The following is a 24,650-nucleotide window of genomic DNA, read 5'->3' as shown; positions in this document are numbered from 1 at the left end:
GATGCTGATACACCTGGAAGCCATGGAACTGCCCCAGCTTCCCTCTCAGAACCTGCCAGAACTCTCTGGGGCCAGTTCCCTACAGGTAATAATCCTTCAGCATCTGCTCCTTCTGCTCACAGAAACCTGTGCTTAGCTCTGGTTCTGGGAGATTTGAATCTTTCATTACCAGGGCAGGCCCACTGCTGCCTCACCCCAGTATGAATGTCAGTCAGCTCTGAGCCCTCGACAGCTCCAGCTGGAAATGCCAAAGGGCTCCACATTTCACAGACACCCAAACTCCATTTTTCACTCACTCACCTCTGCTTTGCAGCTCAGCTGTGAGTTGCCTTTCCAAGCTCTCTCGTAGTTCTCGCTCTCTACAAAGCTCCATCTTTAACTCTTTCTTTTCCTGCTGTATCTGCTTTTCCTGGACTCTTGCATTGTCCACAGCCACTTTCAGCAGGCCCTAAAACACACACAGATGCAAGATCTGAAAACCCCATTTTCTTTCAGCAGTGACAAAATTCATCCACTTGTTTCTTTTACACCCTCTAGGAAAACAGAAAGATTAGAAGCAGGAACCTACAGACCTGAAACACAAACTGGGTATTGGAAGTAGCTAATGTTGGAGTTATTTATGAGGAATTTTGTGGCATGGAATCATTCAGTACAGCTTTGGTTAATTTGGTTACATACACAGTGCCATGTCTCTGCTCACCTCAGTAACTGCAGAGAGCACTGCAGGAATAATGAGAATGGTGAATTTCAAATATTGCCAATTATTAAGTCAAATATACAATGTATGAAACCCTTCCATGACTGGTAAGGCCAGGGAGAGCGGAAACCTAAACATGACATTAATTAAAGAGATGAGAAACTACAAATACAAAATAGTTTCTGTAACTTTTTAAAGAGTGCAAAAGAAACACATGTTATCTATCATGCCATAACCTGGCCCTGTAGAGAAGAATTTACCTGAATGTTGGTTAATAGTGTTTCTACTGATGAAAGACCATCAGCAAAAAGAAATGGCGCCGGAAATCCAGGAGGCAAGGCCTGTCCAGCCAGTTGGACTTTATCTAAGGTTGGTTTCATTATTGGAATGGCAATTTGGACCTCTTCTGTAAAGATAGGTTCAAAAGCAACATCAGAAAGCATTGGAAATATAGGTGACTGTAATTTCTAGCAACTAGCATTTTGTTTATCTGGAAGTAAAAAAAAAAGTGCATTAGTAAAATCAACATTGTTTCAGTCTTTGGGCAGCTGGGACTGTTGCCAAGGCAAGCTGGCAAAATAGTACAGAACAATAATCAATACACTGAGCCTATAACACAGCTGTAATGGAGTACAGACTATTATATCTCAAATTCTACAGAATTATACCACAGAATTATAACAGTATTACGCAGTTCATTAAACCTGAATGACCTGTCTTCATTCTATCATGTTTGCCATTCTGTGATGTGTGTTTTTTGTTGCTATAACCTTGGCAAAATTCTAATCAAGGAATGTATCACATCTCTTTACTTCTTTACCTTTCCCCTTCCCATGCTCAGCAGTAAATAATCTCCACTGAGTCATCCATCCCCTCTGCCAGCACTGCTTGGAACTGGAGCATCTCCTGCACAGAGCAAACTGGGGCCTGGCAGCTCCCCCTTCACTCCTTGCAAATGCATGGAGTGGGTATAGATCACGCTGTGCACAGACAGCAGAAATGTGTATCCAGAAAGAAACAATGTTAGGAATTGTTTTTTTTCTAGAATCCCTTCAATTTGGTGAGGAATCAATACTATCACCAAGGAACTCCCAATTTTGAATAGAATAATTGAAATATCTTTTAGGACAGTAGATGTAGCTCCTTCTCTCAGATCCCTGTGGGTACTTCTTCCCACATATTCATTTTAATTGCTGAAAACCACACAATTAAAATCTAGCTGTGACTGAAGCCAAACTTTGTACAATTCTTTCACTCTGAAATGCTAAAAATAATACTTCTGTGCAATATTCCAGTCTCTCTCTCTCTCTTTATATATATATATATACACACACATATATATACACATATATATATCTTTGAGTGAAGCCTGTGATCCCTGCCTTGGCCATAAGCTCCTAATGCCAGACAGGACAGCAGCCAGCCAGCTCCCAGAGTTTCATCTGTCAAGTGCCCTGGTCATATTAAAGCCTGAATTTACAATTAGACCACACCATATTCAAAAGGTCTCCTTCTCCCACTCCCGTTTTTAAGGAATAAACAACTTAAAAAGAATCTGACAACTAATTAACCCAGGGTGTCTCCACTGCAGCACTGTTTTCTGGTGTGACACACTCAGGAGCCTCCACTGAGCTGCACTTCTTGCATCCACCTGACAACAAACCAGGAGCATTAGCAGTTTTCAAGTATTCATTGAAATCTCTGGTTTGGGAGTATTTTGTCTTTTCTCTGTGAGTTCATTAAATGGAACATCTTCCTAATGATTTTCAGGACTAATAACAAAAGCCAGTAACCTCCACATGTCCTCAGAGGTGGCATCTTAGATGGAATTTAGGTGATCCATTTAAAAAATTCCAGCTCAGGTAACAAACGCAGACCACAAAGTTTGTGCTGATTCAGACACACCATTTCTCACATTCAAGCATATCAGTGGCAGAGTTTTTAAAATAACTTGATTACTTGTCACACATGGTGCCACACAGAAATAACAGCGAAGCCACGGAGACACAAAAGACTAAACAGAAGTGGCACTTGAAAAAGAAGGCAATACATGAAGTAGGCATAACAAAACTGGAGCTGCTCTAACACCTCTAGAAATCTCTGCTATTTGGAGATGAAAGTAATAACATTAAATTGGCCGAAAGGAAAATTACTATTGACTGTGAAGACAGGTTGCATGGTCTATGGTTTGTAATGCTACTGTACAGCAGATTGAAGTTTCAAAATAGTATTACTCTTCTTTAAAGAGATAGACACAGCTAAATTAGGTGCTGCTTGCTGCAGTGAGGATCAAATGCAAAAAGAATCATATTTCATCAGACCTAGTCAACACCAGGAAAATAAATAGAAATATAAGAGGTATGCAGGCAATGATTCATTTTGATAATCTGGCCCAAGAGAGACACATAGAGACAGCACACAGATCTAAGCTTCTACCAAAAGACAAATAGGACACAGAGGGTGGGAATTGGGATGACAGTGTAGCAGAGGTCACATCGATTTTCAGCAGCAGTTTTCACACAGATGAGATAACCCTGGACTCTATTTGGCCCATTGTTCATATCCTACCTGTCCCAGAAGCAATAAATTTCCAAGTCCCAGAAAAAGGGCAGTAAAGAAGAAGGATTCTACTTATGACTTCTTATGATTAAGGTTTTGTGCTAACCAAACATGCTTTGCAGACCAAGGTCACATTGCATGTTAAAGTCTGTAATAGCTGAAACTAGAAGCAGCATATTATGTTTTAGCGTATATGGGCGGAAACTGTCAAACCATTCATCATTTTTTTTTCTGATTGAAATCACACTCTGCAAAGATGAATGATAAATGCATTAGAAATCTATTTCAATCTTGTAATAGGTCTTCACATCTGAATGGTGTCTACATCTCGCCCATGCTCTGAATAAGTGCACAGTTAGGCAGAAATTTATTAGCTAGACTTGAGGAATCATAATTGGTAAAGCAATTAAAAATGGCATGTGCTGGAAGCATTTCTTGGGGACTGTATCAAATGCATCTCTTTAATGGAAAAAAAATAATGTTGATTTAAGGATTTTGATTTTAAACACCACTAAAATATAAATGCTAAAAGCTGCACTCGCATATACAATACAACAGAATAAGCAAGAAATAAAGCCAAGACAGCTCCAGGCTGACCAAGGACACAAACAACCTTTCTGATTATTGAAGCAAAGTGGGAACTACTTTTATCGAGCCTGTTTGTTAAACCTGCCATGCTTTATAAAAGCATTCAGGAATCCATTTAGAGTGCAGTCTTTTCATTTTAATTTCTAGCTGACATCCAGATGAATAGATGAAAGTAAGAATTATACTGCAGAGCAAAGAAATACACAGTAAACACTAACAGTGAATGGAGTATCATCCTGGGAAAGCACACAGAAATCTGCTAGGAAGTTTCTTGCTCTTAATTCAATATGCTTAAGTATTTCATCTTCTGTCTTCTGCCTAAATTGCAGGAACAGGGATTGGCAAATGAAGCATCAACCTCCAGACTCAACACAGCACTGGGAACGTGGGGAACGCGAATTGCTCCCTGCACGGCCCAAACCAACAGGCACTTTTATTTGCCAGCTGGTTTATTTTCTTTCAGAAGGCATGTTTTTAAACCCATCAGTCACAGCCCCGATCCACTTGGAATGCCACATCCCTCTCAAAATAAGGGAGAAATATTAAAGGTACAATTTACACTGGTTAGACCACCAAGTTATTTCTTCTCATGCATTTAAAAACTTTATCTACCTGGAGCTGTAGGAGCATTATTCACCTCCAACAGCTCACAGAATGTAACTCATACATTAAATAAATACATGGCATATGGAGGAGAGAGAAACAATTGATACAGGATTTATAGTTATTAACCTGTTAGTTACTAACCAGGACATTTGATCTCAGAAACCCCTCAGGCAGGGATAAGAAGATGGGTTTGGACACAGATGGTGGCTGGGTCACTCCTTTTCCCTGCCTGTGGCATAAAATTTAGAAACCCAAGGACTGAAGTGGTTTATTAAAACTGTAATTCTTTGAGTTTCATACCTGAGTGATGGGGATTACATTTAATGGCCCATAGTTACAGAACAGCCTGGATACTCTAATGGACCTCTTTGTCTTTTAATAAAATAAAGCAGAGGATTTGCAACATCAGCTGGGTTGTCTGTGTGACTCATCTCTGAAAGTAAAATATGTATTTGAAATACCATTATTTGCCCAAAGACCTGACAGAATCATGCAGACTGATGTATCTTCACCAGCTCTAGGTGGTGTCCAAACATGGGTATTTTAATATAATTAGGGCTAAAATTCTGCAAAATCAGTTTTCTGAAAGAGATTTCTTATTTTAATTTTAAATCTTGGCTACTTCTGTATTGCTTAACTAGAAGCCAGGCTGTTTTTTTCTTTTACAGCAAAACAAGTGTGAAAAAAATCTGTAATCAGAAGATTGTTTATTTCAAGTATTTTGTATTTCTAATTCCACAAGTACAGAGTTATCTGTCTTCGATGTCTTAATAACTTCCAAAATCCTCCATAACCCTCTATATTTTTCCTCCCTCACTCATTGCTGCTCTGCCAGGAGCTGAGACTCCTGATCATCAATGAGAAAAGTCATGTCTCCTGTAAACCAGGCACCAGGCAGAAATTTAGTGCTTTAACCTTGTGATTCAGGTGCCAAATTTAAAGTCACTGTTGTTTTTCTTAATTACAGCCCCTGAATGAATGGGGTCAATGAATGCAATTGAGGAGCAGCTGATTAATCCAGTGCAGTACCTTTAAATCAGATTTCATTTCGTTTCCCAGTGACTGATACAAGCCTTGTTCACTACTGAGCTTTGGCAGGAAAAACTTCACTTTGAGAACAGTATCTAACAATTAAATACACATTTCCATGCTTCTAGAAACAACCAGAGAATGGTACCATCAACTATGCTCCACTTATCTGTGTCCAAGCAGGTTCTCACCTGTGCACTCTGAAACCACTCCATTTTGTCTGAACAACTGTTTAATAAAACTTTTTTAGTGGGATCAGCAGAAATGCAGGCCACACAACCATGGAATTGTTGAGGCTGAGAAAGGTCATGATGAAGTCCAGCTGTTCCCCCAGCACTGCCAGGGCCAACACTGCCCATGTCCCCAAGGGCCACATCCACATGGCTTTTGAATCCTTCCAGGGATGGGGACTCCAGCACTGCCCTGGGCAGCTGTGCCAGGGTTGGAGACACTTCCCATGAAAGAATTTTCCACCATCCAACCTGATTTTTCCCTGGCCCAGCCTGAGGCCATTCCCTCTCCTCCTGTCCCTGTTCCCTGAGAGCAGAGTCTGTTCCCCCCCGGCTGTCCCCTCCTGTCAGGAGCTGTGCAGAGCCACAAGGTTCCCCCTGAGCCTCCTTTGCTCCAGGCTGAGCCCCTCCCCAGCTCCCTCAGCCCCTCCTGGGCTCCATTCCCTCCCCAGCTCCCTCAGCCCCTCCTGGGCTCCATTCCCTCCCCAGCTCCCTCAGCCCCTCCTGGGCTCCATTCCCTCCCCAGCTCCCTCAGCCCCTCCTGGGCTCCATTCCCTCCCCAGCTCCCTCAGCCCCTCCTGGGCTCCATTCCCTCCCCAGCTCCCTCAGCCCCTCCTGGGCTCCATTCCCTTCCCAGCTCCCTCAGCCCCTCCTGGGCTCCATTCCCTCCCCAGCTCCCTCAGCCCCTCCTGGGCTCCATTCCCTCCCCAGCTCCCTCAGCCCCTCCTGGGCTCCATTCCCTCCCCAGCTCCCTCAGCCCCTCCTGGGCTCCATTCCCTCCCCAGCTCCCTCAGCCCCTCCTGGGCTCCATTCCCTCCCCAGCTCCCTCAGCCCCTCCTGGGCTCCATTCCCTCCCCAGCTCCGTTCCCTTCCCTGGACTCACCCCAGCCCCTCAATGTCCCTCTGCTCATGAGGGTCCCTGAGCTGCCCCAGCTCTGGAGGTGCCCCAGCAGTGCCAGCACAGGGGACAGCACTGCCCTGATCCCCTGGACACCATTCCCAACCTCAGGAATGACGAGGGTGTGTCCTCCCAAAGGACATCACAGAGCTGCCACTTGAGGCTTGAATACAAGGAGGTGGCAAAATGCAGAGAAATGAAAATTTCACTAGAAAAGGCTGAAATTACAGTTTATAAATTGCCTTTATCTGTGCACTCTTTATCAAGAGGTGCATAATTATACAGCTTTGACATTTTCATCAGTGTACTCTCATTAATAACCGAGAAAATTATATCTATTTATAACTTTAACATATTTACAATATACTCTGATGTTCACATGGTACTGGCAGTAAAAACACCTGAAAATATTTTATTAATTCAAGCCTTAAAAACAAAGACCTGAGTTAGTTGAGATGCTTGGTTTGCAATAATAGTGAAAAATAAAAGTGCAGCAATTCACTGGCTCAACATCCGAACTAAAGTTTCACTACACATAACCTCAGTCTAAAGTTCAGTATGTACAGATTAAGGAAAACAAATACAACTGATGTCACCTTGTTAAATTCTGTCAATTAAGGAGAAGCCTGAGTACTCCCACAAAAGCTCCTAATACATATATAAAGAACCTTTAAAATGCTTTTTTTATACTCAGAATTATTTTCAATTTGTTGTTTGTCCATGTTATTAATATCTTTGCTTTCTCCTACAAGCTGCTCCTCAGGCAGATTTTGATAATCTGGATTCTAAAATATTTAAAGTTGCTCTGTGCTTTAAAATGCTTCTTAATCTAGAGAGAAGCTTAAAAACTATTGATGTGCATTTTCCATATGGCAATTTAAAGTAACTATTTTGTTCAGGCAATAATAGTACCTTGTCACTCCTCACCACGATGAGGAGGATTATTTCTGTGAAATAATGTGAACTATTCAATAAAAGTTTAGTAGCAAAATTACTGTGGCATGGAAGAAAGGGGGGAAATGAAACAAAATAAACAAAATCCTCCTCATGGTCATTATCAGGAGGTTATAAAATTTTTCTCAGCTAACTCTCCTATTAACATTCACAAAGGGTTTTTTTCATGGTGATTTTTAAGCATCACTGTAGTCTGACTATTCCTTTACTGAGATTTTAAAGTGTCAGATGAGGATGGGTAGGAGGAATTTGCCAAGAAGAAAAAAAAAAAAAGATTCTTCAATTTTCTTCACGGATTCAGCTTTTCCCTATTAATGTTGAGATTATTTCTTCAACTATTTTGTTGCAAATATTTATGACTCCATATGGAACAACAGATGTTGAAGAGAAGGGATAGCAGAAAAGACTTCATTTTCAGCAATTACCCTGCTACTTGTTGTCATACTGTAGGTGTTCTTAGTGCATCTATTTTACATACCACCCTGTCCTTTCACACACTGCAAAAATGTCAGTTTGGATAATTAATGTAATAACTGTAGTCCAAATCATTTCCACAATGAAAAAAATACATAAATAGGACAACAGGAGGAAGAAATCAAGAAGGCAAGAGGGAAGAGAGGAATTGCTTTAGCAGTTCTTCTGGAATATCTGATCAGGAATCAGTTTGCAAAGCTGCCTTAGGTCCTTAATACAAAATCTTTCCCTTTGGGACAGATTCCAGCGACTGTCACCAAGAAGAGAAATCACACCAAGAAACAGGAAAACAAAGCTATGCAGGAAACAGGATAATCCTGGAGGATCATATACCGTCAACACCACAGAGAAATTACAGTTATGTATTGATTTATGCTAACACAGCACTTGTGACACACAAGGTACTTAACCTTTTAATATATTTTAAAATAGTATCAAGCTAATATTAATATTATTACTGTTGAGTTCAATTTCTTGAAGTACATGTAGAGCCAGCAGTTAAACCTTTCAAATATTTGAAACAGGAGGAATACTCCATTTCCTGGATATTCCTGGATAATTATTCTGCTTTATTAAGGTTTATTTTACAGCTGTGTAAAATAGGTTATAAAGTACAATTCTGCTATTATGTCCTCACTTGCTTAGGCTTAATAAATATTATATTCCACATCATCCATTAAAGCCAAGCAGTGGAGAAAATAGGAGTGGTAGTAATCTCCTCCACAGATGTAAAATACCTTTAATAAAATAAGGGTGTATAACAGTCAGGAACAAATTACTGAGGTCTGCTTTAATAAAATAGTACCCTTAAAGCAGTATTACTCTTAAGGTACTGACATTCCCACTGGTGATGCAGTGTATCCTTTCAAGGCAGTGCAGCTTGTTAAAATGGCAAGATATCTTTTTGCAATAGAGTGTTTGTGTCCAGGCAGATACAAGGTTTGTATAGAATGCATCCAGGGAGCCATAAAACTGGTGGGAAACATATTTCTCCGTGGTATTTTAGTACTTTGAAAAATTCAATCACTGGGAAAAAATGTTTTGCTGTAAACATCTGAAGAGCATTATAAAAGCAATGGCTTCCCACAGCACCTGCTTAAATAATTTTAAGAGGGAGTGAGTATGTCTTTGCTCGTCTTCTAAAACTTGTAGAAAGCTTCTCCTATTAATTTCCCTGGTGCTGTCAGGCCAGGGCACTTTCAATCAGAAATAATTATGAGTGCAATTGGGGAATGTTCACCGGCAGGATTTTTTTGCGCTGCAGAAATAAGACAACTTTCAAAACTGATCGTTAGGAGAAATATGATTAACGGGAAAATATACCCAGAGAGATGAGCACCTGAAAGGTTTGCTTCTGAATGAATTATGAATTCCTCAGATGTCAATAAAGGACTCTGCTTATATATCCCAGTGTTTGAATTCAGTTCAGTTACACATTGATTTTATAAACCCTGATTAAGCATGAGAAATCCATCCCTTTTTAGTTCACCTGCTTTAATTCTGACTTTTCCCCAGAAACCTTTAACCTTGCCCCAGCTCCTGATCCATCCCACGAAGCCCAGAGCACATCCTGATCCCTGCTGTGAGCCCACCTCCACTCCCAGTGCCCCCAGTCAGACACTGCCAGGATCTCCTGCAGGACTCCAGGTCACAGAGCTGCCCCCTGACACAACCAACCCACTGTGGGGCTGAGAAACAGCCAGAATTTGCCTGATCTCTGTGCTGGGCCAGGAGGGCAGGGAAGAGCCCCTGAGGCAGAAACCCAGCCCCAGTGTGGGGATGTGACAGGGCAGTGACAGAGTGACAGACTCACAGACATTCCAGCTCAATCCGTGCGGAGCTGCCTGGCCATGGCAACTCCTCACCACCAAATCATTACACGATGCTCTGGGGAAAGACAAGTTTTCCTAGCACACAGCCAATCTATCAACAGGAAAAGCTCTTCCTGACCCAAATGGCAGCTGTGATCAGGGTATAAATGGAAGCTAAGCACCAAACCCTGCACATCCACTACTCTGCAGCCTAATAACTGGGAAGTCTGCGGCTGTCACTTGGCCTGAGCGCTTTTAAAGGGTCAAATACTGGGGAGGGGAAAGGAAGAGGAGAACTTTGTGCAGAAGGCAGCAGCTCTCTGACATTAATCTGCTGTGCTCCTGCCCCAGAGGAGCCTGGGTTGCTGGGGAGGTGGATGCTGTTCTGCTGTGCTCACCTCTGCAGGGACCACTTCCTTCACAGCGACCCCCAGCACAGAGCAGAGACAAAACAACACTTGTAAAAGAAGTGTGAATTATTTCAGCAATTCCAGGCTCTGCTTCCCTCTAACTGGTTACCAGTATGGTGCAGGATTACAACTCCCAGCAGCTCTCAGCAGTTTCCCTCTACTCCTCTTTGCCCAAGCACGCTGTGCCACCAACATGGAACAGGAACATTCACGAAGCCATGCTCTACTACAGAGTGCATGTGGCAGAGTGTGGCAGCAGAGCCCTGGTGTTTGGGTTAATTGCATTAAAAATAAAATCACACCTGCTGAAGGCAAGGTACAAAAGCTGGAGAATTGAGCAATGAGGATTTTTTCCCCTCACAGCCATGTGTAGGTACAATCCCATTCTTTTGATGTTTGGCATTGCAATTCCATCACCAGGAAAACTTTAAGGAACTTCATGAATGTTTTGTTTCCAAAGCACTATAATTTCGGTAAGTAGCTAAGTCAAAAAAATGTCAGTGGTACCATAATTACTAAATTAAACTTACTGAACTGATTTCTGGATAAACCCTTTGAGTTACATGCTTCTCAATTAAAACAAGACACAAAGCAAAACAAATTACACCAGAACTCAGACCTTTGCATTCACAGATTTCAAACCAGGTGTGCATTTGTTGGTGGCTGAAAAACCCACCTCTATGGACCTGCCACTTTCTGTGGCTTCTGGACTTGGCAGCGGATGCCTGAGGAGATGGTGAGGGGCCACAGAGAGCAGAGCTCTGCCACTGGCTCCCAAGGAAAACTGGAGGGTGGAACACACCTTCTTCAGCACCCTCCCACTGCCAATACAGAAGGTGCAAAACCAGCTGTGACCAAAATCAAAAACAGCTTGAACAAGTTAAAAGAAGAAGGTAACTAAAAAGTATCAAACAATTGTCCCCATTTTTCTTCCAGAGGACAGGAATTTGGCTCTGCACTCCATCAGTGCATCTCTCCTTCCAGGGGACTCCCAGCAGGCCAGCCAGGAGCATGCATGGACTGCTCTAAGCCACATTATGAACTCTGTAAGCACAAACCCTTTACAAATGTTGAGGTTGTGATTACTGCTCCTGTGACGTACGGCTTTTAGCAAGCCAAGCATTTTCCTTTCCCAACTGCCTCACTCTCTTTGCAGGGCACATTATATTTTCACTTTGGCTTATTCTACCTCCTCGCTTTGAAACCCTGCATTACTTGAGAGAGTGGCTGACATCCCCATTCATGATAGTGCACAAAATGAAGCTTAATGAATCCCCAAAGCAATGTACTTCACGTGCTAAAATCAATGTACATTGCCTGCTACAGTATCTCCCTGTGAAATGGAGGCATTTGCTCAGAAATTTCTATCTCAACAGGGTCTTTTTTCTTTTTGTAGCGTTTAACTGCCTTTTGTCTGCTCTTGTCTCCCTCCAGTGTTGCTCAGATGGCAATCTTTTATTCCTTGTGCAAACTCATTTGGAAAATGCTGGATGGGCTACAGCTGTGTACTGCTATGTAAGGTCTAATCCATGTCAAGCAGTGCTTTATACACACTGAATAAACACAATGAAGCAATGTTTTAATTGATTATTAAAAAGGCAGGGTTCTGGGCTGAAAGCAGTATTTAAAATCAGATTTAATCAGCTAGTTTTGTACAATTCTGAAAGGTGGAGATGCTGTATATGCTGCCACTCGAGCCCTGGGGTTTTCACAGGGGTGAGCAGGCCCAGGGGAAGGGGCTGGGGATGAAGCTATTTCTGGGTGGTTTGTGCAAATTTCCAGGGCTGATAAAAAACAAGCAGTGGATCCAAATATCAATGAACACAATCCTTACCTGGGAAGGTGTTTTCCCACACAGCTCCCAGGAAAATAAAATTCACATTTTTGCAGAGTCCATCCAGGTGCTGGGGAACCTTTGCAGCTCAGCCTCAAACAGTGAAATCTGCTCGGGGCTTTTACCATGCAGAGTCTGGATTTGTACTCTGTAGTGTAAATACTGACTTCAAATCAACCTGCACTGCATCTGACAAAGGTATCCCAGTTGGATGTGCATTCTAGAGCCTTAGAAAGTCTCTTTCTGTGATTTGTTTAAACCAACAATTATTAGACAGCAACTAAATTCTTTCTGAACTCAGAAAAAGTCATAACAGTAATACTGAAAGATAAATAATTAGTAATAAAAATACTCATGTATCCAAAAAAGGTGCCTCTGACCCTCCACAGGACACTACACCTGGAGAACCACAGTTTTTGAAGGACTTTGTGAAAGTTTGGGCGATGATCAGTCTGAAATGAGATCCAAAATCTAAATTCTTTATTCCAATACACATTCTCCACTGACTGTACTTCTCTGTGGTACCCCATGAATCTAAGTGAAAAAGGCATTGGAAAGCAACTAAGTTTTTATTTCCTTTATCCTTCCAATAAAACTACTCCTGTTGTCCTGAAATTTAGGTAGGAAAAACTGGCAATGTCTATTAGGTGGCAGCATGAACAATCTTCATTAGCTTGAAGTGCATGAATTATCAATCAAATGAGAAATAAGCAGAGAGCAGCTGAAAATGGCAAAGTGCTATAATCACAAATGATGTCTTGTGCATGACTGTGTCTCAAGAATTGTTACAGGATGTTGTGCAAAAACCCCCAACATTTATATCCACAGTCCAAAATAATATGGCCCATAACAATGACGTACTCTAGAACAGAAATATCATTTTTATGTTTCTGTTCTAGACACTGAATCTATATTTTGTTTTATTTTTTAAAAGGATGAATTTGCCTTAGAGAACTGACAGCTTATATGAATATTTTAGTTTTGTCTGCAAGTAACAGGAAAAAAAACATGGCATAAAACTCAAGCCCCAAGTTCCTCAGAATGCCTACTGAGAATAAATTTTATGTTTATTTGTATTTCATTTTCCTTGAACAACTGCCTTTCCCTTGGGTATTTATTAAAAGCATAAAAAAGAATGAGCCAAATTCACTTCTCAATAACATCCATTCAGCATTGTTGGAGCTTGCAAAATTGCACTAGACCAGCCAAGGGGAAAATTTCACTCACTGTTTAGTAAATATATATAATTTTTTTTTCTGGTTGAGAAGATGTATTGTTTAATCTTTATATTCTCTGCCTGCCCCTGCTTATCAAAGGAGAAAAAGCAGCTGTTTGGTTATAAATCCGTGACCTCAGAGAGGAATAATGTGATGTATGTGCTGGGCTGTGGGTTACTCAGGGCAGTCCTGCACCAGGCAATTCCCACTGATGTGCTGAGGATTCCAGCACAGGTCCCATCTCCACAAAGCAATAGTTACATTTTCTCCTGTAGGATTGGCCTGAAGATTCCCATAAATCATCTTGTCTGACCTGCATTCTGAACCCCTCAGACTGAGGCAGTGTTGGGAGGGGAATGGTCTGAGCTGAGTTTGGCCACTGGGAGGGTCTGTTCTCAATGCAGGGCTGGAGCAGCATTTTCATAGTGCATGGCAGACAGATGCACTTCTGTAAATGAATCAGGGAAACCCACAAGAACCAACAGAGCAGAGGGTGCTGGTTGGGCTGTGAGCAAACCAGAGCTGGTTCATGATGCAGCCAAGGGGTCCCCACGTGTCCCTCCCGCTCCTGCCCACCAGGCCGGGCTGGGCTGCCCAGGGTTGCTCCTCACCTGCTGCTGCAGGTGCCCTAAAGCTGACCTGATCCCATAAACTCCACATCCCATGGTGCAAGATCACATCTCCCATCCTCAGCATCAGTTTTGCACAGTTTGATCTCATCTTTTTTAACCAGAGTTTTCAGGAAAGATCATTAAGACACAGAAACTGTGACTCCTGAACAGAGCACGTGGCCAAGAGCAGGGGTTGGTGCTTCTCGTCCACTGCTACCCACAAAATTACAGTTTATAGCTTTGGGAGTGGATAAATGATGCCTTTAAGATCTAAGCCAATGTTTTCAGGAGTCTCATGGATTGTCTTTACTGCCAGCACAAGAACCCCCCCAAATCCAGCAGCGAGTAATGTGACCATTGCCCTTGGCAGCACCATTAAACTGGGCAGTGAACTACTTCAAATAGCTGCGAGTGTTAAACATTAGTTCTGCCTTAAGTAGGTTGATTTTAACAGTCAAATGTGCTCTGCAGTCTATGTGAACATTAAAAGCACCTTTCAAACTTAATTTTACAGAAATGTTAACGACCAGAACAAACTATTGAAGGTGAAGAAGAAAAGTAATTATTTCAACAGATGAAAGGAAACAGTAAATTAACACTCTTGTTTTAAAAGGGGCCTCAGTAACTTATCTGCTTTAAGGAAATACCATTAACAGGAGGTACCATGGATATTTCACTTAATATGTTTATGGTTTGGGGTTTCTTTTCTCTTCTGACCTTTAAAAATGAGGTCTGAGGCGAAAGGAGAGCCGTAAATCTTGAACTGAAATACAACAAGTTCCAGAAACTGCTTTATCAAAATCATAGCAAGGGAATCGGTTCCTAAATATCAACATTGCGTGTCACACACACACACACACACACACATCAAAGCCATCAACAGCAACAACCTTTATGGCCACAGAGGCCTCTCAGTTCTGAAGAAAGCAGGAAGACAGAACCAGAATGACTCAGAAATATTCCTAAGATACCACCAGTGCCTACGTACATAAAAAAACCCCAGGGACAGCTAAACTAATCCTATTATTACATTAAAAAATATCCAGGGAGAAATTTGTCATCGTTTAGAAAATGTTAAGCTGCTTGTTATAAATACAAAACACACCAATTTTTGTGCATGAGCTGTTATTCAGTGCAATTCTGAAAACTGTTTAAAAACAGTCACTGGCTTGTAAGCAAGATTTTCTTACCATATGTGTTGCAATATGGAAGCAGATTGTGGACATTTCCAAAGGAATTTCAGATATATATTTAAAAATTCTTTACAGCAAAATTTAGGTGATCAATAGAGAGTTTTTTCATAGATATGCATTTTCTACACAATAAAAAAAAAGTACTGATTTAAATGTGTATTTGAAAATAATTTATTCTGCATAATCAACACAGCTATATATGCTTTTCATTCTGAAATCAGTCACTTGCAGACCTCAAATAATGAAATGGTTAATTATCCTCATGACTTACACGTGTCCACTTTGAGAGTACAGTCAAATTTAGGGTTTTTTCAGCAAAGCTGCATCGCTGCTGAAAGTGATTTTAATCTGGTCTTTTAATGAACACTTTTTTCATGAAGGACACTTTAGTAAAGATATTACATTGTACTGCAAACGTCTCAATCTGCAAGGGTTTGTGCAGATTTCTAGGGATGCTAAATGCTACATCCACACACATCCATCCAGGACATACATCAGCTGAGAGGTAAGGAAAGAACTGCACACAGAATTTAGCAATCCTGAAGTAAATTGAGAACCAGAAGGTCAGGAAAAACTGATGATGTAGTCTCAGCAAACACTGGCTTTGACAGGAAAGCCAATTTAAGTAGTTCCCACGCCCCACAGCACAGCTCAGCAGCCCCTTCTGTGAAAATCTTTTGGATGCCTATTTTTAAACTGCATCATATAAAGAGTCTCATCACTAACACCTCTGGATGATGCAGGATTATTATTTTGGGGAGACATTTTCTTGCTGAAGGTATTTTGATGTGGGAATAGGCACAATCTGGCTCATTCTTACACTTTATTTAAATCATGGCAGTTAATGTCATGTCAGACAAATATAGGAGTGAGAGTTGTTTAAAGCCCTTTATTTTCTGAACGAGCAAAATGTTATTTTGTCTAATTTAAAGAAGAAATTGAGGAATGTGTGGAAAAGTACCCATGACTTTCTGGCATGAAAGACATCTACTCCACAAATTAAGTCTCCCTTTAACAGTCTCATTTGAGGGTATTACAGGGGGTAATTGAAGAAACAACAGCTGAAGACAACCCTTCAAGAGAGAAGTGCAAGGCAGAAAACCTTTAACCTGTGTTATCAGACCCACCCAGACACTGTCAGATCCACTACCCAGCCCAAGCTCAGCCTGCCACTGCTGCATCCATCAGCCTGTGCTGGATTGATCATGATTTGCTATTGAGATGTGATAAATACCACCACGATCAAGCCTTCAAACAGCAGCTCCTGAAATGCACGGTGACAGTGCTCTTGCTATAAACATATCTGCACCAATTATTAGGATGAGAAGAATTTGTGAGCCAGCAGTCTAAAATCATAAGTTTTAGCTGCACACAGCAAGGTATACACTTATTTAAAAATAAATGTGAAATTCAGTCTTCCACAAAAGCAGCAGTGTCATGAGAAAACTCGGGCTTTAAGTTTTGTAAACGCTGCGTTTTCAATATTGGAGTGTCAGTCTTCATTCACTCTCTGACAAGGTTGTCAATCAAACAGCAATCTAGTTTTGTAAGACTTTAACCAAAGATCAAAGCAATGATACTGCTGAGTTCACATTACCTTCCCAGAGATAACTACTTGAGCACTTTCACAGCACTGCATCGATATTAACTTTGCACCGTTCCTTCCCAGCAAATAAAACAGGACAAAGTTTGACAGCCCTGCTGGCTCCTGCTCTCAGCCCTGATCCAAGCTGAATCCCAGGGCCATTCCCTCTATCCCTTATAACTCCTCCTGGATATTGAAGGTGAGGACTGCAGGACTTGTGTTCAGTTACACTTTCATCAATTAAAAGAAAATGAAATGTGCTTTCTGTCTCCTCTGAGGAACACATCAAATGTCTTTTCCTCAATAACAATAGTTGGGCAATAAAAAGATGAGTGAGCAAAATGTGGTATATCATCGTTTTGCCTTTGACTCCAGCCCAATGGCAAATGAAAGGCATCCAAAATCAATTTCCAGAAGCTAATAAATTCAGTATGTGAAAGCAGTGAAAATATAACTTTTGCAGCCTCATCATCAAGCTGATTTGTAAGCAAAGCTGGGCCCAATTCCTGCACCCTATGGCACCCATATTTTCAGTTTCATGCAGGTAATATACCATTTCTACACAGTTTCCATTCCGAGGCTAAACAGAGAGATATATGCATATATATCTTCTTTCCACAAACATATGTCCTGGTAATATCATAATAAAAATCTGAATGTGCTGTGCCCGGGAAATCGTGTCGATCCCTATCAGCTGCTTCCTCCAGGAGCAGTGAGGGGAAGGTGAAGGCAGAAGCTGCTCCAAGGGCAGAATCTGAGCACAGCTGCTCCCCCAGCCCCACAGGAGCCCCAGGACAGGCTTGTTCATGGCAGCACAGGCAGGGGCTGTGGGGGCTCCTTGTTAACTGCAGGACTTGCCAGAGCACGCCCAGCTAAAGGCAGGATTCCACAGGGAATGTTGTGTGACCACCACCACAATTTACAGCACTCCCTGAGCAGCGCTGAATACCTGCAGGGCATGGCTGTGGATCTTACACTGCTGAGGGCTCCCACTCACCCCAGGCAGGTCTTCCATGTGATAGACTATGGATTTTTTTAAAATCTAAACCAACTGCAGACAGCAATGTTACACAGGGTCAATTACACTTACCTAACACACTGAGAAGTCATTCAAAGTGTTACTTTTTTTTTGGTGTGGTACTTACTTAAAAAGAATAAACAGAGTAGAAAAAAATCCAAAACATCAAACCCAAAAAGGTTTCTGACCCTGAAGGTTTCTTTGTCAATATATGGATTTGTTTCCTACAGAAAAGAAAAAAAAATCAAAACATAAAGAGGAAAAAAAAAAACAAAAAAAGGGAGATAGGCAGGCTGGGTGCTGGAAAGAGCTTGAATTGGCAGTGGAAAATGTGGCTGGGGAGTGTAGCTGAAGGATGATGTATGTGGACTGAGGACATGTGTGAGGTTTGGAAAACAGCAGGTGGAGGAAACTGTGGAGCAGAATTATATTTAAAGGGGAGAAGTTAGAACTAGGTGATAACAGTAAAGGAATCACACTCAAGAGTGTAAAATATTGCTTTGTCACTTAGTTCATACTGTGAACATGTCCAGGTTTTTTCTTCCAAGTCACCAGCAATGGGAAATGCTGTTCCTTCTTACTCTATTTCTCACCAGGGCACCATTCTCCTCAGATGCTGGCAGCTTTTGGGAGCCTACACTGTTATTATGGGACCTGGGACAACTATTTCCTCACACTGCAAGAAACACTCTGCTGAGGTTTTTGTTAGAAATATCAGATCGTGTTTCCTCTGTCTTTACTGCAGATTATTTATTACACTTCACATGCTTACATGTCATTACAATTAACATTTCCTTGTTTAAAAGAATAATTAAATGGAAAAAAAACCCCACCAAAACCAGATTTCTGTACAGCATCAGTTTCAAACAGGACCTGTGAGGTGCCATCCCTTCCCAGCCCCCACTCAGCACAGAGAGATTTCACACAGCTTCCAGCATGAATTAACCGGGGCCTTCCTGCTCATAGGCTTTAGGACTGATTTGTGAAAGCAAAGTTTAAAAAGCTAAACTTTTCTGCATTTCCTTTTATCTTTGATAGTGCCACCCAAAAATAGTTTCTCCTAAATTCTGACAGTTTCTTCTATAAAGACAAAAGGCACATTTATAAAAGCACTTAAAAACCAGAATATACTTAAATATAAAAAATGCCTAACTGTATCCATAACTAAGTCTTCATTTAGTTAAGAAATTTTGATATTATCTCTTATTATTTATTCTTCAAAGGAGAATAGTAATTAGAAAAGTTCTGCAAATTTGCACTAATGAAGCAGAAAAATCTACTATGAAGTAATGGATTTTATTAATCACCATGCAAGCAAATTAGTAAAAAATAGTAAAAATTTAAGTACACCTAAATTTTTAAATGGTTTTTAGAGGAGTTTATGTTGAATTACTTCCAGGTTATTTCAGAGAATCACAGAATGGTTTGGACTGGAAGGGACCTTAGAGAACATCTTGTTCCAACACTCTGCTCTGGGTAGGGACACCTTCCACTACACCAGGCTGCTCATTTCTAAGTCCTGTAATAACTTGAGCTGGAAGTGTAATTCTGCCACAAATATGAATTATTATCAAGGAATTTATACTCCCTGAACACTGTAAAAGAGCAGACACTTAAATATGCAGCAAAATTACATTGCTGAATCTAAGCAGAGACGTGAAAAGCGCTGGGATTGTGTGTGAAAGGAAACCCCAAACCCCTTTTTTGTTTCCATCTTTTTTCCCTTCCTCACATCCAGCAGCTTTCCTTGCTGTGCTCAGGACATCCCTCTAAATCCAGGGGGAAAAAGGAGTCCCATAAAAATGCCTTATGCCAGGATGTGTTAACACCACTGCATGAAATAATTGTTCCTTGGGAGATTCTAGACAGTCAATTAACCCCCAATTCACGACTCAAGTGGCAGAGCAGACACTCCATGAATAAAGGCTAGGGGTTCAATTCTCAATTAGGATGAATTTTTTTCCTTAATAGTTTAATCTTGTGGTCAATTAAATCCCTGAGCGTTGTATTAATTATTATATGAAATCTGGGCAACTTCTAATTTAAAGGTTAGTTATGGTGTACCACAACTGGACCAGAGTCCTGGGCTTAAATTTTCCAAAAAATTCTGCCTTAGGGGTAAAAATCCCCTCTTCTGAAAAAATACAAGGAAATGTCTTTACATTGTGCTTTGCTAATCTGGAATACTTTAAATTTAGATTTAAAATCCTGATCTGAAATACTTTAAATTTAAATTTAAAATCCTAATCTGGAATACTTTAAATTTAGATCTAGTCTCCTAGACTTGACACCAGAGGTAAAACTGCATTATGATCATTAGAAACCTGTTTATTGCTGCACCACATATTCCTATCACCAGTTGTAATAAACAGGGCTTCTAAGCAGACTTTTAAGCATTAATCTCATCTCCAATTTCTGAGCTTTATTCCTATATCGTTGGGCACAGCAGCTTGGAATAGTAGCTCACTTTTCCATCTGTCAGACATATAGAGACTTTGGGTTTGTGAAGTACTTTCTTGGTGCTCTTTTTGTCAGAATAAAGTCCTGCATTTCCTCGGGGAAGCAAGGGACATATGCTGGTGCTCTCTGGTTTCTGAGTTACTGCAGAGATGAATTCCTCTTGGCCAGCTTTCTGTTGAATAGGTGCTGGAATCATATAAAACAGCAACTTGTGAAAAAAAAAAAAAAAAACAGTAAAATGGTGAGTTGGCCGGCCAAATCAGTGATCTTTTTTCAACTAATTATTTTTCTTGCTCAAAATGAAGACAGTTTGTCTTTGAAAAGCCTGTCTATCGTTAAAAAAGAAAAGTATGGAAAGTTTTTGAAACAACTATAACAGATGTCATAGCAGTTGAAAGTACAATTAGAAAGCACAACGCCGCAGAAATAAAACTTCAAACAAAAGCAGAAAGAGTTCTTTGTGCACATCAATAATTTAGAATGATTTAAGAACTGTTTTATAGATGCAAGTGGAGCTCTTTCTATCTATATATAAATCGAATGTGGTCTTTATAGGCAAACAAAAAGGGGATACAATCCTTTTAAATTATTTTTAGGATAATTGTTTCCACAGCAAACATCATTATTTATCAGTTTTGAAAAGAAGCCAACTGCCAACATTTGAAATGCACAAACCTTGGCAGACAACACAGAAAATGGTAATCTCCCCCCTTTTCAAAACCAGTTTTGCATTTATTTTACACATTTGTCAAGTTCTTATCTCAAAGCCCATGCCGTTTACCTATTTCTATCAGAAATCATTATATTTTATTTTTAATCACCTTCCCATAGCTAATTTGGTAACTCAGGAAGGGAAACTGTTATTGCTACCAGATGCTGTTACCTTCCTGCTCACTCACATATTCCTATAAATTGATTCAACAGCCTGGAAAACAAGGTTTAATATGTATTATTATGCCTTCTGGATTTCTTCTGCTATAATCTCTTTTTTTAGATAAACAGGCTCTTTTAGTGATGCAAACATTCTAAAGCTACGCCACAGACACTTCCCATAGTAATTCCTCCAGGAGAGAACTGCAGGATGCTGCTGGTCCTTTGCCAGCTGGAATTTCTCTGCAGCTTTATTTCTATGAGTAGACTTCAAGAAAAAAAGAAAACTAGGCAGTTTCATGTATAGAGAGATGAGATTTTCCTTTTCAGATGAGGAGGAATATTAGGGAATAAATGACAGTCCTTGAGACTGTGAGTTTTCTACAGAGGAAATGGGAACAGATGTTCTTGTAAGTCATAGAAGGGAAACCAGTTCCCCAACAACTTCCACACTGGAATATCAGAACACACTTGCACTGGAGTCAGCCAGGAAAGCCCCAGCCCAGCCATTCTGCTGCTCAAAACAGCAGAAATTATAAGAAAAAAAATCAAGCAAAAAGAACAAACCGCAAAATTTGAGACTTTAATTCTGCCATTACAATTTACTAACCCTGATAATCTGTGTAGGTTGGCCCTCATTGGTGAAAAAACCCCACACTGATTCTGCCAATTTGGCAACAGCTCTTCCAGAAAGAAAATCATACTTTGCAGATACTTGGGACCATTTACCCTCAGTATTTTATGTGACTGATGATATATGAGCTGTTAGTTGTGTAAAATTAAAGCTCCAGCCTGCTCCATACAGTATTTAATATGGGCCATATAGGAAGTGATGTTTACAGAACACTCATCCTAAAACAGGCTGCTAAAAAGTTATCTTGTGTATTAGAGAGAATTCTTATTGTGAATCAGATCCTAATCTAGAAACACTTGACTCATTTTCTGCTGGGTTTTCCACACCTGACTATGGAGAGAAATGACCATTCTTGAAACAACAGAACTGTCTCTAAGGAACTTATTAATTACCTTTTGAATATTGGTGGATTTCTTTTATTTTTTTTTAAATATCAAAAGCTTTGTACAAATAAATGATGTCATTATATAATCCTTATTTTTATTATTACTACTGCTGGTGATTTTACAGAAGTATTATGCTTTCCTTGTAATATATCAGTTAAAATAAAATTCAGTATATATAAATATAGATGGCATATAAATAGAAATATACATAAGTATAAATATAGATCTATGGTTTCGTAGAGCAATTCCAACTCTCCTTTCTGCCTACATCCCTCCTGCCTCCAGTGCCGAAGGCCATTCCACAGTAATGACAATAATGACAATAATGTCACAAGTCAAACAGCAGCTCTGCTGACTCCTCCTTTAATATGTGAATCTCTCCACACTTCTGCCTGCAGGCTGCCATCATTACAGTCAATTTTAAGATTTTCAAACTAACAAAAACCAAGACAGCAATAACAAATACAGTCTCCTATTCAACAGCACCTAAAAATTCCCCAGAGGTTAGAGATGTATAAATAACAGGGTATTTTCTGAACAATTTCTGAACGTGTTATTTTCTGGCCTCTGTGAGCAGGCATGTGTACACACACACATCGCAGTTTCTGCTCCAGCTCAGCCATCTCCAGGAGATGCTCCATCATCCAGCATATTCCACATAAAAAGGCATCTTCCAAGCACAACACAAGAGGCTCTCCTCTGAACTGTCAGTGAAATTTGTACAGCCCTGGATCCCCTCGCTGACAACACGCTCCCAAAACAGCCACAGGATATGTCAGCAAATTCACACAAGCCAGCTCCAACTATCAAAATATCACAGAGCAGCCCCAGCGATGGGTGAAACAGACAGATTCAAAACTGCACCATGTTTTATAGATTATAACATCTCAGAATACACCTGGAAGCAGAATTTTATTTATTAAACTGCTTGTTATAGCCTGTCACATTCTGTCAACTAGAAGAAAAATCTGCTTTGGAAACTACTTTCGTACTGACTACAAAATAAAAGAAGAAAATAAATCAGTTGGTATTTTGACATCAACATGGAAAGGCCAAGCAATGACCAAAGAAGTGTGCTGGGGAATTTTGTATTGGAGCAATCCCTCTTTCTAGTTTGTACTCATCCACCTCCAATTTCAGAGCTCACAGCTGTCTCCCTTTCCATCTTTGTATCAATCCTGCTACAAGAATGATATTCACAGCTGGGAATCTTCAGAAGGGACCCACAAGGATCTCCAAATCCAACTATTCAGTGAATGGCACATGCAAGGATAAAATCCCCCTTAGAACCTTGGCATTATCAACACCAGGCTGTAACAAACTGAGCTAATCCAGATGAAATTTTATTGACTGATTACAATTGTGGGTTCCTGCTCTTTCAGGCACAATGGTGAATTTCCAAAGGACAGCTGATAATATGAAAAACTGACTGAGAGAATTGTCCATCCCCAGAAACGACTGTGGCTGTGACACACAAATCCAAGTGTTGGAGTGGTGGCTTCTTCCTCAGCAAGCAAATATGAAATCTGATCTCCTGCAGCCCCAGCGGCTTCTGAGAAGAGCACACGGGCCATTATCAGCTCTGCTAATAAGAATTCATGTAACTCTATCAAAGGAACTCAACACAATGTCTGGGATATAATGAAGAACACATTTTTTCTGGTTTCATGACTACACATCAAGAATAATTTTTTCTACTTCCACTCTGAGGTTACTTAACTATCTTATGCACAGAATCCTTCAATGGTTAGGGTTAGAAGTCCACTAAGGATTTATTACTTTTTATTATCAGGAATATTCTAATGCACTGAGCATTCTAAACCGCTTTGGAGATGAACCTTAATGTGCAGTTTTGTCTCAGCCTTGCTGTCCCCAGAAGCCTCTGGGCAGCAAATCCCCCACAAAAGGGAAGAGAGAGCCCTTAATTGCCATCTTCATGTGGCTGTTACACAGGAGACAGACACACTCCACAGAGCCATCTTAGATATTCAAGATTAAATTAGAAAAAAAGTCCCTGAGTACACAAAAAATGCTACACAAAACACCATGCACCAGTGCTGGGTTTGCTCTTCTGACAGCAGGAGCACACACTGCTGTCATAATCATGAGCTCTGCATTTCACTGATCTGGAACATCCAGCTGTGGGCAGCAGGACAAACCCTGGCTCACTGGAAGGAACCCTCAGGAAAGAACTGTGTTTAATGAAGTGCAGCTTCTGTGCATTTCTTGAAGATCTCCCTCAGTCACAAATACTGCAAAACTTCCCAAGTCAGCAATTAACATTTTTTATGACTAATTTGAATTTTTATCTGTATTTTTATCCCTTTCTTCCTCTGTGTGTGCACAGCTGCACACTTGGGCACACAAATGCAGGAGCACAGTGCCCCTGAGCAGGATTGGTGCCCAGGCAGGGGAGGCTGAGCCCCTGCTGGTGCATTGCCCAAGATCCCAAGGATTTCTGAATGACAAAAACATTCAGCAACCTCTCAGGACACAGATTGTCCACATCCTACTGCCCATAATGAGGACTGAAGCAAACTTATTTAATAACTCACAGACATTAAGAATGTCACCAAGTGCAGGTCT

The 24,650-nt window shown here is 40.6% G+C and overlaps 1 protein-coding gene across 5 annotated transcripts in view; it reads right to left on the bottom strand.

The window, feature by feature from the left end:
• Window positions 1-24,650, bottom strand: part of DACH2 (dachshund family transcription factor 2) — a 235,942-nt gene that overhangs the window by 12,801 nt on the left and 198,491 nt on the right. For all 5 annotated transcript variants that reach the window (XM_063170827.1, XM_063170828.1, XM_063170830.1 and 2 more), the window contains exons 8-9: window positions 958-1,103; window positions 301-448 (exon numbers count right to left, since the gene is read on the bottom strand). In XM_063170827.1, coding sequence (XP_063026897.1) covers window positions 301-448; window positions 958-1,103 — 294 coding nt within the window. The remainder of the gene's footprint in view (window positions 1-300; window positions 449-957; window positions 1,104-24,650) is intronic.

This window comes from Melospiza melodia, chromosome 16 (genome assembly GCF_035770615.1).
Source record: "Melospiza melodia melodia isolate bMelMel2 chromosome 16, bMelMel2.pri, whole genome shotgun sequence".
NCBI lineage: Eukaryota > Metazoa > Chordata > Aves > Passeriformes > Passerellidae > Melospiza > Melospiza melodia.
The sequence above is the reverse complement of the archived record's forward strand: the minus strand, read 5'-3'. Positions and strand labels throughout refer to the sequence as shown.